General features: G+C 35.6%; 1 protein-coding gene across 5 annotated transcripts; it reads left to right on the plus strand.

The window, feature by feature from the left end:
• Window positions 1-372: 372 nt before the first annotated feature.
• LOC120247710 (MAP3K12 binding inhibitory protein 1) lies at window positions 373-19,967 on the plus strand. Of its 5 annotated transcripts, none has more exons than XM_039255724.1 (9): window positions 373-561; window positions 4,206-4,325; window positions 6,091-6,312; window positions 6,406-6,502; window positions 9,000-9,065; window positions 9,293-9,445; window positions 11,328-11,425; window positions 18,106-18,144; window positions 19,356-19,967. In XM_039255724.1, exons 1-9 carry the CDS (start codon window positions 433-435, stop codon window positions 19,461-19,463), a joined length of 1,032 nt encoding a protein of 343 aa, XP_039111655.1. In that variant the 5' UTR covers window positions 373-432; the 3' UTR covers window positions 19,464-19,967. The 5 variants fall into 5 exon arrangements, with proteins under 5 accessions (XP_039111655.1, XP_039111656.1, XP_039111657.1 ...); XM_039255725.1 differs by having other exon boundaries at window positions 19,359-19,967; XM_039255726.1 differs by lacking the exon at window positions 18,106-18,144.
• Window positions 19,968-20,169: the final 202 nt, after the last annotated feature.

Raw genomic sequence — 20,169 nt, forward strand, 5'->3', positions numbered from 1 at the left:
TCCCCGACCAGCTGCCTTTCTCCACACCATTCCACAGCGCACGTTAAAATTTTAACTTTTAATTTAAAAATTTAACTTGTAAAACTCTAACATTTAACTATGTTTCCTCTTACCATCACTCATAAGCAACATCTAAGAATCAAGACAGTCTTCAGACGCTAACCCTCGGTAGAACACAGTACCAATCACCAACCCAAACACCCTCTGCAACCTCGTTCAGAACTACAATTACCCGCTCTCAGTCCTAGGCGTGACGCTATAGCTGCACCTGATTGGTGCACGGGCCTATCAGTCACACCGAGAGAGTGCGTCCTCGAAAGTCGGGTCTAAATGAGACGCTGTGTTTTTACGTCATCTCCCAGCGACGAAAACAGGAGGGGGTGCGTTCCTGAGCACAACTCGGTGGTGGCGGGGGTAGCTTGTGAAGGTGTCATGGCTGCTGTCGCTGAGCTTAGTCGCTCCAGCAGTGGTGACAGGAGTTTGGAACGGAGTTGCAGCCCTAATCTCTCCCAAGAGGTTCTCTGCGAAATCTTTCGCTCTCTGCATAGCCTGGTGGGACAAGTGAGTGGTGGTCTGTGGGAGTAGGGGTATCGGAACTGTCCGGCCCCTCCCCCACTGTTTTTCCTCTAGCGGAGGCGGGGGGCTACGGACGCCTGCGGGACCCGGCCGGACTAGCTGAGGCCGGAGGAGGAGCCCGAGCCCAGCAGCCTGCGGTCGGATCGAAGATGGCCGTACAGGCTTAGTTCAGGATGGGTTGCAGACTAGATTTCCTTGCATCTCTTCTCCCCGAGTGAGAGAGGAGAGTGTAAGCGGAAAACCCGGCTCCGAGAACATGCTTGGAGAGAATGTGTAAAAAGCTTTGTGGGTTGGGAAGGCGCCTGGCGCTTAGGATTCTCTTTCCTCCAGTCCATTCATTAGAGAAATTGATAGGTTAGTGCGGCCTGAGAGTTTTGGAAAAGCTCTCTCCGCCTTTTTTGAGTGATTTGCTCTAATGAGCCATTTGGTTTTGTTTTTTCCTTCTGGCCGTTGTGTGCATCTCTTACCCTTTAATACAAGGAGGAAAATAAAAGGAGTTAATCTAAATACTCCTTGCATAAAGTTGGAGGAGTTAGCCATGGTTGATACAGTTTGCATCAGAACTATTGTTTAATCGTCATTTAATTATTAACTAATTTAACTGGCTAATAAATAACCTCTGCAGAAATATCATAATAAATTGGGCTTAAATAAAAGTACTCCTTATAACTCTATTACAATTAAGTGGCTTTCATTTTATGAAGCAAAATGCAAAGCATATTTTAAATGAGAACTTGAAAATCGTTTGCTTGCTTTTAAAAAGGCAATCATTTCTCATATTTTAGACGGAATATTTTCTAGTTCTAAATGTTGAGGGTTTGGTACTACTGCATGCAGTAGGCACAGCAGAATTTTGTGTCGAAGATAATGTTATCTTCCTTTATAAAAATAGACCAGTTGTCTGATTTGTAAAACATTATTTTAAAAAGCCGTGAGTGGATGGAGAGTATTTTTTAAAAGGTTATTTCAGTATTTAAAAAAATTCTAGCATGTTTGTCGTGACTTGCAAAAAGTATTACTCCAAGTTAAACATTTAGTTTGGTGTAATGAAACAGTTATTAATAGAATCTGATTAAGTTATAACTTGTGAACTCAGTTGTTTGCTACGGGCTTATAAAAACTTTTTAAAGACTAGGGGACATGAATATTTAATCTTATCGCTGAAGACCAGTAATGGTCTTCGTTACTGGTTACAGTTTAAGAATGTTCTATGACATTGAAATTATAAGGTTTATTTATAGTTTAATGTCAGGATGAAAAAAGTTTATGCTCATCTATAATTTACATAAGATTTTTTTTTAGTGATGAGATTTTTTTAAAGTAACACTAAGAAATAATTTAAACATATCTTTTGAAATATTTTGCATACTGAATTTTTACAACTCATTAAAAAATTTTAAACATTCCGATATTCTGTAGGTGCAAGTAGAGATATGATTAAAATTTACTTATGTCACCTGTCAAAAATGTTTAAACATTTGGAAAGTTTACATGACACAGTGAAGACCATCTATACAAGTGTCAAATTAAATTATCTCATCAATTAAATGCTAACCATTTTTTTCAATGCTAACCATTTTGAAATTACTTTTCATATTTTGAGATGTATTCTTTAAAGATAAGCATGAAAGCCACAATACTTATCAAATTGCTCCTGGAGGAAATCACGATTTACTTTTGCAACAAGTTTACAGGATGTTTTTTTTAATCCTAAATTTCAAAAAAAAAGTGTCAATATGCCTAATTTCATTCTGCATACTATCATTCTATTGTTGGCTCTCTCAATAAGAAACAAAATTGAATGTTAAAAAGTATTTTCTATCCTAGATTTCACATTTACTGATTTTAACCTTATTGTTTGCCAAGTTTTTACTGAAAAAGCATATTTATATAGGCCATTTTAATGTCAAACTGATACAACTTTGAGTGAATGGTTTACAATAACAAGCTCTGTAGGGTAGAAATGCATAGAACTCATATTACTAATAGCGAATTTGTTGAATAAACGGTTGGCTATATTGGATAATTTTAAAGTTAATTTGTATCATTATGATGTGGTTTTCTTAAAAGACCAAATATCTTTAATTGTGCTTGGAAAGCTTACATAATCATGCTGAATTGAAAGGAGAATATGATCCCAACATTAAGATTTATTTTACGTAAGTTATTTTCTCTAGAAAATTTGATGCTTTGCTTTGGTTGAGGATTATCTGGGATAAACCCTAGTTTAGGGATAACTCTCTTATGAATAACGCATCAATTTGTTATCAACTATGTATCTCTTAGAGGACTGTAGAAATATAAGAAGAGTTTACTTCTATACATAGGTTGTCTAATGAAATTTTATAGGCATTAAATAATATAAGCTAAGGTTAATGCAGTAATCTTAATGTAAAACCTCAGTTAACATAAACTAATCTTTGCCAATGCAGCCTATTACAAAACTTCCTATTTCTTTAAACATATCCAATATAGACCTTAAATGTTTCTTGTCTTGTGCAAAGGGTGAGAAATTTTTGTCATGTAGTATTCATTCAGTATAGTGCCTTTTCTGGTAACTTTGGGTCTCTGGTTCTTTATACAGTGATTCATCTTTTTGCCTTATTATAATCGCAACTCATAACATCTATATTTGAACTAATGTAACACTTGCCTTTATTTTGTACAAAATATGACTAGCTTTTAATAAATGATTTCTGAAAAAATAATTATGTGATGCAGCATATCTTTATAGTATGCTATAAACACGTGTCCCTAGAAAAGTTTATGATGGTTCACTTTTATTTACTTGAAAGCCTAAAGATGGGAGCTTTCCTTCTAAAATTTTCACTGACGTTTATATTAATTTTATATTCAGGTTCTTGGTAGTTTTCTGTATATAATTTTATTCTAATAGGTTACACATAGCCAACTTACAAGAAGAATTATATGATAAGCCCTCTCACAGTACTAGAAAATACTGTTTAGCCAAAGATCTGGCCATTGTTGTGGAAAAGTTTTTGTTTTTCACTTTTAGATTTCCACAGCTAAATAATTATTTTTATTTGAAGTAAATAAACATGTTGCCATTTATCCCTACACTTTAGAATATGTATGAATAATCTTGATTTTTAAATTATTTTAAAAATTGGTTAAAGTTGAAAATGATAAAAATGTAATTCAGAAAACCTCAGAGTAGTGATATATGTCTGTTTTTATGTACACCTTTAACAAAAAGAAATGTTTATATCAGAACTATCATAAATGTACCTGCCACTTCTGTATAATGCTCTGAGCTAGAAGTAGTGAAAAGGGCAAGTCTTTCTTGGCCCTTCTCCAAAGGTTTTAGATAATGAAGTATCAAAAGAGCCTCATCTTTCCATCTTTCCTTCACAGTTTCACTTGTAAGATGGTCCCATTACACAGACCCAAGAATAGAATGAGATGTCATTGTGATTTTTTTCTATGAAAATTTCCTTTCTTGGCCTTTTAAAATGGTAACTAGGTAGAGCATTTTAATGTATCATTAAAAACCTGATAACTTTGAGCTAAATAGGCATGTTACTCTAAAGAAATATTGTTTTGTGACATCCCATATATACAGCTTAATCGTGTAATTTTTGTGATGTCGCTGGTTTGCCCCTTTGAAGCTTAACCTCAGGGATGATGTGGTGAAAATTACAATCGATTGGAACAAGCTCCAGAGCCTCTCGGCCTTCCAGCCCGTTTTGCTCTTTAGTGCACTTGAACAACATGTTTTATATTTACAGGTAAATTTCTTGTTAAAAATGTTAACTAAGTATTGAAAATAGAAATTAATTCTAGTTAAATTATAAGCTAGAGTATTTGTCAGTTCTGTCTTAACACTGTATTAATAGTGTTATCAATAACAAGTTACTTCAGCCAGATTAGATCTACATCTGTTAATTTCCATAGTGATCTGGACAGTCTTGGGGATACAATCCAATAGGTCAGTGTGGCTATGAAGAGTGAATGAATGCAATTCTATTCAATTCTAGACTTGTGCTGAAAATTCAATACAGTTGCATCTATGGTGGGTTATAATTAAGCAATAAGACACGGCAGGTGTGTGTCATGCTATGATAATGATTCCATGCCTTGGGTGAGTTTGGAGGCTCATGGAGTGCTTTCAGTGGTTCAAGAAGTGGCATTATCCCAGCATGACACATCCTGGAGTGTCTATTGCAATTAAACAGTTTCAGCATAGTTTTTAAAAAGAAAGTAATTTCTGTGACATTAATGTCTCATCTTAGTAAGTAGCCAGTCACTATTTTATCTTTTCTTTTTCTTAGCAGTTTGAAATAATTCATCCTTTATCTTAGAAGTCAACATTGAATTATTTATAATAGTATTGCTATATTTTGTAATATTTCAGTTTAATAACTGAACAGTATTATGACCTTGCTAGTTTCCAGATGAACATCTCTACAATAATAATTGATGTAAGTTTGCAGTTTATCTCTAATCAAAGTATAAAATATGAAGTGTCAAAAGGTAAGTGGAAGAACTGTTTGGATTGGTCATTTGATTGCTATTAAGATGTTATAAGGTTTCAGAATAATATTTGGTATATAGTAAATAACAGAAGCAAAATTATAGGTATGAAAAAATAACTGGAACATTGACCAGTATTGGTGTGTTTTGATTAATGGAATAAACATTACTTTTCAGCCCTCTGTTCAGTGACTTTATGGGAAATTTTAACTGTTTCATGTTGAAATAGTTAACCCTAATATTAAAGGACAGAAATAATGAGCTATAGAACTCAATTGAGGCTTGATTGTTGGGTGTAGGGGGAGAATTAGTGGTATAATTTACATGATACAATAGGGTTTGTGTTTTTTTTTTTTAACTCCAGTATAGTGAATGACAGCCATATATCTCTTTTCAGCTATGGAACTTGGGAGTTTTTTATTTTCTATTTAAAAATTTAATTTTGTGACCCAAGAAGGTATCTTGCCATGGTAGGAAAAGCCTGAGTGTTCACTCAGCATAACACCTATATATTTCATGTCTATGCTCTCTCATTCACTTTGGCCAACTGCAGTTTCAAGTGGAGAATCTCCAGTGATACAGTGATAATGCAGGGCTTTGCTGAGTGAGAGCACTGGCTCTCATGTTAAGGAGGAAAAATACTAAGCCTTAGTGTTCTGAGGAGGCATTTGAATGACATGTTAATTAAGTGGCATTGGTGCCAGAGGCTGAGGCTTTGATTTGGCACAAAATAAAAGATGAGTGACAGAATGATCCCCTCAAAGAAAATTTCAAATTTCCTCAGGTTTTCTTTCTTTCCTTCTTTATTTTTAAACAGATTTATAGCAAATGATAATAGTCACAATAGCAGAGAATGGCAAACACATGTGATCAGATCTATGTATCCTGATATGCCAACTTTTTATATTTTCACTGATTTAAATATTGCATTTACTTAGCAGAAATTTATATAAATATGTTAAATGTGTAATTAATTTTGATTAGTTCAAACCTCTGCAGATGGAATTGTGTTTTTCTCAGCCTTTTTTAGCAAAACTTCAGCCTCTGATTAAAGAGGAGAATACAACTGTTGGAGAGGCAGAAAAAACAGAAACAGGGAACAAGAATGAAGTAAATGCCAAATTTCCCATTAGTGACCTACAAGAGGAAGAAAAGCACAAAGATTGTGATTTAGGAGACGTGAAAAAGACACAGATCCATGTTGATCCAGAAGTAGTTCAAATAAAGGCTGGAAAAGCAGAAGTAAGAAGGTTTTTTTGGGGGCGGGGGGGCGGGGTATTATTTTTTTAAATCTTAAGCTTGAATTGTTAAAACATGCATCCTTATTGTTTGTAGATTGACAGACGAATATCTGCATTTATTGAAAGAAAGCAAGCTGAAATCAATGAAAACAACGTGAGGGAATTTTGCAATGTTATTGACTGTAATCAAGGTAACTACCTTGAAGAAGTTAATTTTCATAGGATTTTAAGCACAGTTTTTACACTTGCTCTGATTTTTCATTTGTTTTTAAAAATGAATAACATTAAACCAGTTTATTTCATAGGTTTACTTAGAAGCTAAGGCAGCAGAATTTCTTTATGTTTAATAATAGACCACATTGCAAAAACAGTTTTCATTTTGGTTATGCAAAGATCAAATGCGACCCACAAGGGCTACCACAGGTGAAGATTCATTTAAAGTTCCTTTAGGAAATGAAGAGCGGGTGGCAGTGGTGCTTACTCTCATTAGAATAAGGAACTAAGCTATATAAATTTCAAGCCTATAAATGTACTTTTGAAATTATGATGTTAATATATAAAGTGAACTTAGTAAAGTTAATACTCCTCAAGAGGGAGCAGTTTTCTCACTACTCCTGAGCTGTTTGAAATGTTTTCTGCCATGATAAAAAAATTTGTCATGAAGACTGTGGTATCTTATGTTTTTTTTCCCTTTCTCTCATAGTGCATGCATTTGCTGTTCTTATCAGATTCTCCTTTTCCTCTCCACTTGGTGCTATAGTATATTTACAATTCTGCAAGTATGCTGCAGAATACAAAATATTGCAAAGCACTGGCATAGATCTTACTCAGGCATCATAGTAATAATCAGAACAAGTAGTTCTCAGAAAAAATTATGGAGAAGAGTTCCTAATTGGAATGAACATTTTTCTTGTTGCCTCTAACATCTCTTAGCTAATTATTATGAATACAGAATTGTCAGATGAACCTAGAATTGACACTTACATTGGTACACTGATTTTCTTAATAATAAAATAATACAGACTCAAGTGGGTCCTGAATTCAGCCATTTTTTCTATTAACATTATACATGCGTATCTCTAGACTTAGTATATTTTCCTGTTAGCTTTTCAGAACAGGTGCGATAGTGGTAGAATCTCAGGTACTGCAATCCATCCAACTGTAAGCAACCCATGAGAAAGGGTTTGTTGAGGGAACAAGCACATGTGTCACTAATGTTATTCCTCTGTTCTCCCTGCTAACTCTATTATTATAAACCACCAGGGGATAGAAATTGACAAGAATTGAATGCTCAGCAGGATTCCCTGGCCCATTCAATCCCTTGCTGGCTCAAAACAGTGCTAGGAAGAATTGCTGTGGAGAGTGACTAGCACTCATACATTTACTATCTTCACACCATGCTGAATTTCTCACTGATGGGTCAGTTAATCTATATACATGGAATATAACTCTGGAATGGATGATAGCTTCTTTTTTTTTTTTTTTTAACCCTTAGCCCCATGAAATGTTAGAAAAAGAATGGAGAAGTGATGGCCCTTTAAACGTATATTGAGGTATCTCAAAAGGAAAAAAAAGGAAAGAAAATGATTCTGTTTAGTGTCTATATAAAGGATAAATTTAGAATATTCACAGTTTGATTTGTCAGCAGAACTATTAAGTAAACTTAGACTGGAAAAATATGAATGTATTATAATGTGTTAGTATATTCCGTCGATACCTGTCAATCTGAAACCAAAAGATTTTTTTTTAAAAAATCAATTTAAAAAATCAAAAGAGAATTTTCTTTTAGTATCTCTTTTTCCATCTATTTTTTATTATAAAATAAGGGGAATTTTTCAGGAAATTTGCTGCAGTGCATGGCTTTACTTAATATCATTTTAAGTGTTATAATATTTGAAACCTATGTTAACATTATTCCAGTTTTCCCCTTGGGTTTGTAATTAATTTACTGATACCTAATTTGAGGAAAAAAAAACTACCTTTCAGCTTAGAAAAAAATTGGAACAAATTTTTACAACTATTTTTTCCTAAAATTGTACTTTTTGACAAGAACAGTCTGGAAAGAGAAAGTTTTTGTGATTAGAGGTTTTTTTTTTTTTTTAATGAGCATTGGAAATCTAGGCAAAGTGGAAAAGTATGTGTTTATTCTTGAGGTTTCAAGGTCTTTTTTGTGTGGAGTTCTGAAATTAAAATGTGTCAGATGTATAATTAATCCTTTTTATTAGGTGATTGCTAATTTGACCAGTAAGTAATATAAAAATGCTATATTTTTTTAAAAGGTTATTTCAGTAAAAATAGTTCTGTTTATTTCTGTGATGAAATAAAGGGAAAAATGTCTCTTTCGCTTACATTAAAATGCTTTCTGTAATACATGAAGTATTTTCCCCAAAGGCCCAGATGGTTTAGGGGAATATTGGTATTTATTAAAAATTATATTAAATTATGCCACTGAATGCTGAGGACTTTTCTTACTGTAAATCTGAAAATTAGGTAAGATTAAAGCTTATAAATTTTAGAGGGTAAAGGTCACTAAATTTTATTCTGTATAAGGTGGTAATTTAATTACTATTTTTTAAAATGATAATTCTCTTAGTAGTATGTTAATATGATTTGTTGGAAGTTTATAAAAATCTCATACATTTGCAGTTAAGAATATATTTAACTTATACTCATCTAAATTCTCCTTAGAAAACAGTTGTGCAAGAACTGATGCCATTTTTACTCCTTACCCGGGATTTAAAAGTCACGTAAAAGGTAAGTATCCACTACATATCTTCATCACTGACAGAAGTTTATTTTAGATTATAAGCAAAAGGAATAGAAATCACCTTCCTATCTAAATTTTGTTTATTTTAAAATGCAAAAAATGTCTTGCCTTCCTACTTAGGTTGGTTAGATGGTCTTTATAAAGTGCTGTTAGGGAGACAGAATTTCTGACTTTGGAGCATATTAAATTTACATTTCAAAGTTTCTTAATTTAGTTTCTAGAGTTGTGAATACATATGGACCACAGAATAGACCTGAAGGAATTCAAGAGTCAGGTCATAAACCTAACGGCATGCTCCGAGACTGTGGAAATCAGGCTGTAGAAGAACGACTACAAAATATTGAGGCTCACTTGCGATTGCAGACGGGTAAGCAGAGCGCTGGGCAGTGCCCCATCAAGGTACCTTTGCAAGTAGTTAAACTACATAATTTATTAAGTCCCAGCATTTTCACTGAACACTTGCTGTGGACAAAACACTGTTCTGGTCAGTACAAAAATGAACAAAGCATAGTCTCTACTCTCAAGGAATCTACAGTTCGCGTGTCCATGCTCTTCCTCCTCTTGCACTCCTCCCCAATTTGGACGGTTAGTAGAATGGGAATAGATTCCAAATAAGTCCTGACACTCTCTGTTTATTAAAGTCACAGCTGAAAATTAATGTACTCTTTTTCCTGCCACCAATGTCATAACTTAACCACGACGGTCTCTCATTCTTATCACCCACTGTGCTACGTACCAAGTATTGATAAATGTATGTTATGGGGGCTGTGGAGGAAGGACATGGTGGGGCACAAGGAGCCTCCGTGTGAAGAGATTCAGGCAGTGCCTCACTGATTCGGTGAGGTTTGAACTGACTCTTGAAAGATACAGAGGTGGGGCAGAGGACATTCTAGGGAAAGGGAGCAGCAAGAGCAAAATCATTTGAATAAATAATTCATTTTACTGTACTCCAGAACAAGAACAACCAAAATCCTAAGATAAAAAAATTCTCAAAAAACCCATTTCTAGAGTTTTCATACTTAACAAGTTGATACTTCTGATATGAAAATTTGCCCATATACTTTAATTGCATAATGATTATCTAATTATGTATTCATTCAGTCTGTAAATATGGAGCACCTGTTTAGTTTGTGAACTGATGATTCTTAGGTTTGTGCAGTGTACAAGCTGCACAGCCATCCCAATGAACAAAACAAAATTCTGCCCTCCTGGAGCTTACATAAAAGTGGAGAAACAGGCAAGAAAACAAAATATATGGACTGTCAGGTAGTAGTAATAAGGGAAAGGATAGGGAGTGCATCTAGGGGAGGGTTATAGCACTGGTATTTTTTAAAGGGTGGTTAGAGAAGTCCTTCCTGATAAGGTAACGTTTGAGCCCAGGAGCCCAGAAGTGAAGCTGGTGCAAGAGAGCCTTGTGAATAGGGAGGTAGAGGGAACCACAGGTGCTAAAGCTGTGAGAGTATTTGGCCTACCTGAACAACAGAAAAAAGGAACCAAGTGACAAGAATGATAGAAGTGTGGGGAGAATGTCCAGATTGTTTCAGACCTTATATACTACTGTAAAGGCTCTGGTTTTTAGTTTGAGTGAGATGCAAATGTATTGGAAGGTTTTGAGCAGAGAAATGACAGTATCTGACTTACATTTTAAAAAGATCATTACTGTGTGGAGAGTAGCCTACGCAAGCAAGGCAGAAACCAGGAGACCAATTTGGAGTTGTGGTAATCCAGACAGAGGTGGGGGTCTAGACAGAATGGTCACATTGATGGACTGAGAAATAAGAGAGTTTGGGATATAATCATAACATTGAAATCTGAGTAACCTTTACTTGTCCTCCCCCTCCACAGAAAGTTTGTTAGGAATTATGGTGAAGCTCCTCTTTAACATTCTATTAGGTTAAAGGAAAAAAATGTGTCCTGAAAGGAGAAGTATAAATTGAAAGTGATAAAGACATATTGCAGTCACCAAATTGAACTCTGTTGCCCCTGTGCATTTTTCTCCTCCCAAGTTACTATCAAAATCTATCAGAAGTAGAAATTGTTCTATATAAGAACTATTTAGTAGCATGTAATAAATTTAATTTAAAACAAAACTCCTAGCAATATAGGAAGCATAAATGGGGCTTGGGGAGAGGTGTAATATAATACATTTCATAGTGTTTAACATGAAATTATGAGCTAAGGATTTCATTTTATTTTACTCTTGTTCATTATCTTCAGTAGTATCTCAAAAATTTTTTAAATGTATTTAGGTGGTCCAGTGCCAAGAGACATTTATCAGAGAATTAAAAAACTTGAGGATAAAATCCTTGAATTGGAAGGCATCTCTCCTGAATACTTTCAATCTGTAGTAAGTATAAGTGTCTTTAAAAAATAACTATTTTATTTTATGATGCTTCATCATATAACAAATAATTCAATCATTTACCTCCTATATGTGAAACACTGGTGGGTTTTTTTTTTTTTAATGTGTATTTTTGAGAGAGAGAGAGAGGGAGAGACAGTGTACACAAGCAGGGGAGGGGCAGAGCAAGAGTGACACAGAATCCAAAGCATGCTCCACGTTCTCAGTGCAGAGCCCAACGCGGAGCTCGAACTCATGAATCACGAGATCATGACCTGAGCTGAAGTCGGAAACTTAACCGACTGAGCCACCCAGGCGCCCCATGTGAAACACTGTGTTAACAATTAAAAGATAAACAGTCTTATGTAGGAATTACCTACTTTTTAAAACATTGTGATTCTGGTGCTCGCTTCGGCAGCACATATATTAAAACATTGTGATTCTGAATATTGTATTATATTTAGACTCATTTTTTTTAAAGGGGTAGTTTTAATATGCCTTACCCAAATTCTCAAACTTCAGCCATTTTCATGGCATAATATATCAGCCTAGGTAGTTGTCAATCCTGTCACTTATGAAAATGCTATCTTGTAGAACAAAGGCTTCCTCTGGGACCCTACTTTGTCAGTTATCCTTTCTGTCTCTTTAATCCCTCTCAGACTCTCCAGACTCCTTCCCTCAGCTCACAGATGTTTACATTTCTCCTCCATACTAAACAAATAAACACCTCAATCTGCCACCCTTTTTCTTTACCTTAACCACCAAACTGTTTGAAAGACTAGTCAATATTTGTCTAATTCCTCAACTCTAGCACTTATTTATTCATTCATTCATTCTTGCCCCTTTTTCCAAGGACTTTAAGAAACAGTGTTGTGCTGATAAGTCTCTTTTTTGTCACATCAGAAGGTTTCAGACAAGTGATCATGAGCTCACTGTGTTATTTTACTCAGTCTTCTGGGGTGATTATACATACACCTGCCTTTTCTGAGGTTTTATTTTGTTTTATTGTTTTTCTTTAAAGCAGTGCCATATTAGAAATAAATAATCTAAAAGTAAACAAAATGTTTTAATTTACTAAATTTTTAGTGAAAATTTTACTAAAACTCCTGGATCAGAAAAGCTATGTAAAATAACTCATTTTAGCATGAATCATTAAAGTCGCTGGTGAAAATATATTTAAAATTATTTTAGGTATATATAGCAGTAATTTTTCCAAAGTGGTGAATTGGGTATTGCCATAAGGTAAAGAAAAGTATTTCCAGATGAAGAATGCAGGTTTATGTAACAAAAGTGAGCAATGAAGCCTAAAGATCAAGAATTTAGAGAAAGAGTTTTAGTGATTTTTTTCCCCTCAAATGTAAAATGAGGTTTATTGAAGTTCTAAAGGCTGAAGCAAGGATTAAACAATACCAGTCAAGGACTTAGCACACTGTCTAGCACATGGTTAAACCTCAGTAACTTACCATTTATTTAGTTACAGAAACCATCTATGAATAAGCTGTGTAATATGTAAAATGTGAGTAAATCACACAATTCCTCTGGCCTTCAGTTGTCTAATTTAGAAGATTTCTTGGTTATACTACATAATTGCAAAGGTTTTTCCACTTTTAGGATTCTTCTCTGAATGTATCTTCTTAGAAAACTTGATAAAGATTTTATGCTTTTTCCTAAAACAGTCTACCATAAGTTTTTTCTCCATTCAAGCTGCCTTCAGTAAGTAATCCCTAGGCAGATTATTTTTCTAGTTCAGTTTCATACTTTGTTAGTATAGTTCTTGTTCACAGTAGAACTGATCTTAACAGAGAATATCATAGTATTAGATGCCTCTAGAGAGACCTTGCTCCATCATTATTTGATTTTGATTTATATAGCTGAACATCTACCTGTTACTAAACTTGGCTAACAAAAGATCAAGCCCTTCAAATCATAATTTTGTTTTGGGAATGTCTTATACACAACATAGAATGTTTAGACTGTTTTGGTTAAAGAGGTAGACTAGTCAGATTGTAGAGAACCTTAAATACTATATCCAGACGTTTAAAGCATTTAATGGTTTGTTTGTTTGTTTTTTTTTCTGAGAGAGAGACAGCGTGAGCAGGGGATGGGCAGAGAGAGAGGGACACAGAATCTGAAGCAGGCTCCAGGCTCTGGCTGTCAGCACAGAGCCCGACGCGGGGCTCGAACCCACGAACCGTGAGATCATGACCTGAGCTGAAGTTGGTCGCTTAACCGACTGAGCCACCCAGGCGCCCCAAAAGCATTTAAAGTTTAAATGCTATAGGAAGCATTTGAGCAGGGAAGAGACTTGTGCAAGTTACTCAAAAGATTTATCTAATACTCTGGGAGATAAATGAAAAGGGAGAGACAAGAAGGAGGAGACAGCATTATACTAGCTTAGATATGAAGTGAGATTCTGAACTAAGGACAAGAGAGTGAGAATAGAAAAGATTAATGCAAGAGGCAAAGAGCAAGGGTGAGTCCACTTTCTGGTTGGGAAAATTATACTATCATTGACAGAAATACGAAAATCTGGAAGTGCAGATATTTTGGGAGGAAATATGAATTTAGAGTCCTATCAGGCAGGATATGCAGATAGAAACATCAGGTAAGCTTTTCAGGAGTAGGACTTATACTTCAAATAATTGGGAGAGTCTGTGTAGAGGTGATAATTAAAACACAGAATGGATAAGAACACTGGGAATGTCAGAGGCCTGAAGTCTGAAACTTGGTGACTGCCTAACTTTAGGAGCAGGAAGCATTATAAACGCAAACAGGATGGGCCTGTATGTGTTAGGTTGCCATACTCATGATACAATTACTACTGTAAAAAAATACTTCCAGATCTGTTAAACAATGTACATTTGATTAGAAGGATCACTTTTGGGTTAGAATTAGAAATGACTAGTCCAAATTATTAGTGAGCTACAAGGAAGGACAAAACACTGAAAAGTTTTAAACATTCAAATTAACTTTATCCTTAAGGCCTATAAATAAACATGGCACAGGTCCAAAGGGAAAGAAGATCTCCTACTCCCCCCTCCATAACAGAATGAATGTGCCATCTCTAGGAACCACTCTCTTTGCTTGAAGTAGGTCCAGCACTAGGAACATCTGTGGACACGAGCGGAGTTAAATACACACTTTGCAGGACATATACTCATCACTCTCACCATCCTCTTGCTGGGAGTACATGTATGGCAATTACATATTTCTACATATCTTTCAAAAGTGTACAGAAAAGACCATATGTTGTACAGTCTTCTAGCTTTTTTTTTCTTTTTTTTAAATTCTTTTTTAAATGTTTTATTTATTTCTAGGAGAGAGAGAGAGACAGCGTGAGTAGGGGAGGGTCAGACAGAGAGGGAGTCACAGACTCTGAAACAGGCTCCAGGCTCTGAGCTGGCAGTCAGCACAGAGCCCGACACGGGGCTCGAACCCACGAACCACGAGATCATGACCTAAGCGAAAGTCGGACGCTTAACCGACTAAGCCACCCAGGCACCCTAGCAGCTTCTAAAGTTAGTAAGGGAGCCTGTGTGGCTTTGTCAGTTAAGCGACTGACTTCCGCTTGGGTCATGATCTCACAGTTCGTGAGTCTGAGCCCCCTAGGGGGGCTCTGTGCTGACAGCGAGGAGCCTGCTTTGGATTCTGTCTCCTTCACTTTTTCTGACCCCCACTCATGCACATTCTCTCTCAAAAATAAATAAATAAACATTAAAAAATAAAGTTAATAAGGGAAATTAAGCCCGTTATATTTCTTACGGAATGAATTCTTGCAGAAATTGAATTCTAAACTCTGAAAATACCTGTTTTTAATCCAGATTTACATGTAGCTGAGTTCTAAACAGGGAAGATTCATAGTTGAATAGAGATGGTTATCATGGGTAACAAAGATTAGTATTTTGTTGTACCATTTAATGTAACGGTTCTAAAGATCTTCATTCTTCACATTCAACGTGAAAAGATTTGAATGGGGTAATGTTTAAAAATTTTTAAGGGCATCACTTACTAGACATTTCAAAGATGTGAGCTACAAGTATTAGTTTTTCCAAAGAATTATTTACTGATTTTAAATTTTGACCCTTGAAACAGTATAACATGCTTCGCAAATATATTTTCATAGCACTTTGTTCATTTTACAGCACTTATCACTTGTAATTATGTGTTTACACATCTATTTTTCACACTATATTTTGAAACTCTGAAGGACAGGAACAGAGTCTTGTTCATCTTTTGAACACATAGATGGTAGTAGGCATTGAATAAATGTGTGAATGGATAGGGTTTGGCTGCTAGTTCATTATTAGACTTCTGAAGGTGTGTTAACTTTATTCCAAAGCACTGACTAGGTGTACTCTTAACCTTGTCTGTAATGGTAGCTCCTGGTTTTAAAGGTAAATATTGGAAGAAGGGAGTCAACTTCATGCGCACAGACCGTGTGTGTGAAAGTGTATGGTGGGCCTGAAGCATGAGGTAGTGATTGGATCTGGCTAGAAAATTAAATCGCAGACACAGTTTGGAGGGCCTTGAAGGTCCATTAACCATTCTGCAGTTCTAGTGTCACTGGTGCACAATTAGTTTTTGAGAAAGAGAAAGTTGTAATTTACGTTCCTATCTGGTGGCATTATGAAATTTGAGTTAGAGATTAGAGTCAAGAAAGATAGGTTAGGAAATATATCATTATCCACACCAGGGAGAAATCTGAATCACAGTAGTGGGATGGGACTAGAATGGAAGAGATACTTAAAGACACTACACCTAAGATAAGCCCCCAAAGACCACAATTTACTGTTTTTAAGTTACTGAATCATTGATGGCCTTCTCCTCATTCTGATACTTTGCACTTTGGTTTCGTGATACAGTAATAATCTGATTGCTCAATGACATGGAAACTATCAATATTTTATAGACTAAACTATTAGGAAAACAATGGGAAGTATATTTTAATCAGGTGTGTGAAAAAGCACCTCTTGGGAAGGTAGAAGACTGAGGAGTCATCTGACCAAAATTAAAATTAAGGCGATGGACCCCCTCACAGGTATCCAGCTTCATTTGGCAAAGGAAGAAACCTGTTTATATAAGCACTCCCCCACCCCCATATTTAATAATTATAGTACGTCGGGGCACTTGGGTGGCTCAGTTGGTTAAGTGTCCGACTTCAGCTCAGTTCATGGGTTTGAGCCCCGTGTTGGGCTCTGTGCTGACAGCTTCAGATTCTGTGTCTCCCTCTCTTTATGCCCCTCTCCCACTCATACTCTGTATCTTTCTCAAAAATAAATACTAAAAAAATAATAATTATAGCACTTCATGATTTCCCACCCACTGTAACTACTGATAAAGAAGCATACCTCAGTATTCTTTGAAATAGCTTTGACACAAAGAAAAATTGAAGTTTTTACCTTTTTTTCTAAATCTCACTGTTCAGAAATATTCATGAGAAAATTCTGCCACCTACATTGACAGTTTCTTTGTTAAATGTACCAATATACTAATTTGCCATTCAGAAGCTTGTGGTTCTGTGGAACTAAGAAGAAAATCTAGAAAAAATTCAAGGTTAAAAGGCTCAGCAGCATGTCTGTAAGAATGTTGTCAGCTTAAGTAATAGAGATTTAAACTTAAATTGGGTTGAACAGTGTAGAACTTATAAATTAGGAAGTTCAACTGTAGTACACTCTTCAGAGTTAATTGATTTATTGGCTAAATCATGGTTGTCAAAGAATTGGGCTCTTTCCCCTTAAGCTCTGCTTGGTATTGGCTTTCCCCCCAGTGGCAGACTGCAAGACAGCTACTTTCCCATGTCCTGTTCAGACACAGCAGCCTCCGTTGAGGCCTTTATCTTAGAAGTGAGAAAGCTTTTTCCAGAAGCTCTCCCCGCTAATTCCCAGCAGACCTCTTCTTATTCAATGGCCAGAACTGGGACCACGTCCATTCCAGTCACTGACAAGACCAGTGGAATGCGGTCAGCATTCCCCTGAGTCCTACAGAGGAGCAGTGGATAGCTGCTTGTACAGACAACCACAGTGATCATTAGTCAGTCATGGGTGTGTGTGCATGCGTGTGTGCTTTCCCCTGATACTTGAAATTCTATTTTCCTTTATTGCTTCACTTGTTCAATATCCTGAAAGGCAATAAAAAAGGAAACTAAGTAGAAAAAGTCCCCTGAGCATCTCCTTCATAATTATTCTCCCTCATTAGAAGCTGGGAATTAATGGGAATGTGTGTGTAGCCAGGGAAGAGCATATTGCTTTGATGTTACTACTACATACTTTTTTTTTTTTTTTTAAGGTTTATTTATTTTGAGAAGAGAGAAAAAGAAAGTACAGAGGGGGAAGGAACAGAAAGAGAGAGGGAGAGAGAGAATCCCAGGCAGACTCCTCGCTATTGGCGCAAAGCCCAACTGGGGGCTCAGTCTCCTGAGAATTAAGATCGTGACCTAAGCAGAAATCAACAGTCAGATACTTAACCGACTAAGCCACCTAGGCACCCTATTACTATATACTTTTAGTACCATCTTTTAGAGAGTATTTTCCAAAATACAAGGAGGCAGATGTCAGTGGCAGATAGTGCTTGGGGAGTTCTGTGGACTTTGTTTCTGCCAGGGTTCTTTGTATTTTGTTCAGTATTCCGTAAAGGAAAATTGTTTATATTCTCTAAGCATTGATTACCATTTTTTACCTTTTATCTAGAGCTTTTCCGGAAAGAGAAGAAAAGTACAACCACCTCAAGTAAGTTACTGAATTCTCATTGTGGCTTCTGAAATAGTTGGAGAAATTTTATAACTTTCATCATTAAAAGTTTCTACACTGGTTGCTCAGATCATACCCTGGGATTTAAGACTGAAAAAAAAAAGGGCAGCATAAATTAATGAACTTGAAATAAATAATTTTATTTCAAGGGCATGGAAGGATTCATATGAGTCAAATAAATATGAAAGTCTCTATCTAGCTTTTAATTGTGGCAAAAATTATCAATTACAAAATGCTGAAAAATAACAAATGCTAGGTAATTTAAATCCCCCCCTCATCTCAGGAACCCCAAGATCAAGAGCCCCATTCTCTACTGACTGAGACAGCCAGGCACCCCTCCCCCTCCTCCTATTTGCTGACCCTACCAATTAATTAGCAGCATCTATATCAAAAAAGTGTGTTTGGCAGAGGTTGACGTCAGCCCATCATTCTCCTCAGTCCTACTGTATTAATTAGTTGAATCTTAATTAGTGAGGTTCTCATAGCCGTTAATGGTAGCAATGTAAATTTAAAGTTGGAGAAAACTTTAAAACTTTTTTTGGTTTATTTTTGAAGAACAGCTTACTACTTATTTTTTTATTGTAAAATTTTGAATAAATCACAGAGGGCATCTGTGTTTTCCAGGAGAGGTTGATCCATCAAAAGAGAATTTCCAGTAGTTAAATTAATCCTAAAGTTTAATTTTTTTATTGTGAGAATAGTCAGTTAAAGTTTTTACAGTCCTTTCAAAGTATAAGAAGTCCAGGAGAGCTTCATCATAAGGAAGGAGAAAAAAAAGTAAGAAATATTTTAAGCCTTATTCTTTTCTGCCTTTAAGTTTATGATATAGTCAACATATATAGTTCAATTTAAAAATTATTCTTATGGGGGCACCTGGGTGGTGCAGTCAGTTAAGTATCTGACTCTTGACTGAGGTCACGCTCTCACGGTTCAAGAATTCGAGGCCCTTGCCAGGCTCTGCACTGATAGCACGGAGTATGCTCCCTCTCTCTCTGCCCCTCACTCATGCGTCCGCTCTCTCTTCCTCTCGCTCAAAATAATAATAATAATCATAAAGACACTTAAAAATTACTGTTATGAAGAAAAAAGACATTTACCATATTTTCAATATTTATAGTTCATTTAGCCTTTTATCTGCATTAAGATACTTCAGAGCCTTATTCAGCAATTTCTATTCTTGTTGTTTACAGCAGAATTATTCACTGGCTGAACTTGATGAAAAAATTAGTGCCCTCAGACAAGCCCTGCTCAGAAAATCAAGAGAAGCAGACTCCATGGCTACGCACCACCTTCCATGAAAAACTCCTCTCATTCTTGTCATTTTACTTTTGTTATATACATATAACTTACACTGCAATTAATTAAATGGATATGTTTATCAATGTAGACTCTCCTCTGGAAACAAGGTTTCTTTCCATGAGAGTCCAGCCTGCAGCAAGTCATCTTCAGATATTCCAGTGAAGTTTGAAATGGTTAAGGCATCGAAAATAGCATTGTTGGAATGTATTCCCTTCTGTTTTAAAGAAGGTATTTTGGAAATTGAAAAACTTAATTTGAAAGCACATTTGTTGTGTGTGTGTATGTACCACAGAAAGGAAGATTTATTTTGAATAGTGATATTTAAAAGGACTTTATATTTGTAACATCAGTTGTTGATCATTTTTTTTTTGTTTAAATCAATACTTTGTATGTAATAGGCATTCAACAAGAATTTATCACCTGAATTTTAAGTGAATGCATACTTTTTTTCCAAATGTCAGCTTTAATGTAAATAAATAGTAGACTCTACCTTTATCTGCTTACTCTGTGACCTTTAGCAAATTAATCTCTTGTGTCTTAGTTTCTTTATCTGTAAAATGGGACTGATAATAATAAAACCTACAGTTGTCATGAATAGGTGAGGTCATGCATATACAGCTATTGAAACTGGCCCACGGTCAGTGCTCAGTCAATGTTAGCTATTATTACAGTATAAAACCAGGTCTGTCTTTGAAAGTGTTTAGA

The sequence above is a fragment of the Hyaena hyaena genome, unplaced genomic scaffold, assembly GCF_003009895.1.
Source record: "Hyaena hyaena isolate Hyena2069 unplaced genomic scaffold, ASM300989v1 scaffold_542, whole genome shotgun sequence".
Classification (NCBI taxonomy): domain Eukaryota; kingdom Metazoa; phylum Chordata; class Mammalia; order Carnivora; family Hyaenidae; genus Hyaena; species Hyaena hyaena.

Excerpts from the sequence above, each read along its gene's own strand:
- LOC120247710 (XM_039255724.1), top strand. The coding sequence starts at position 433 with ATGGCTGCTGTCGCTGAGCTTAGTCGCTCCAGCAGTGGTGACAGGAGT. Across the intron at positions 6,503-8,999 it reads TGTTATTGACTGTAATCAAG|AAAACAGTTGTGCAAGAACT; the intron begins GTAACTACCTTG and ends AATTCTCCTTAG. Across the intron at positions 11,426-18,105 it reads CTGAATACTTTCAATCTGTA|AGCTTTTCCGGAAAGAGAAG; the intron begins GTAAGTATAAGT and ends CCTTTTATCTAG.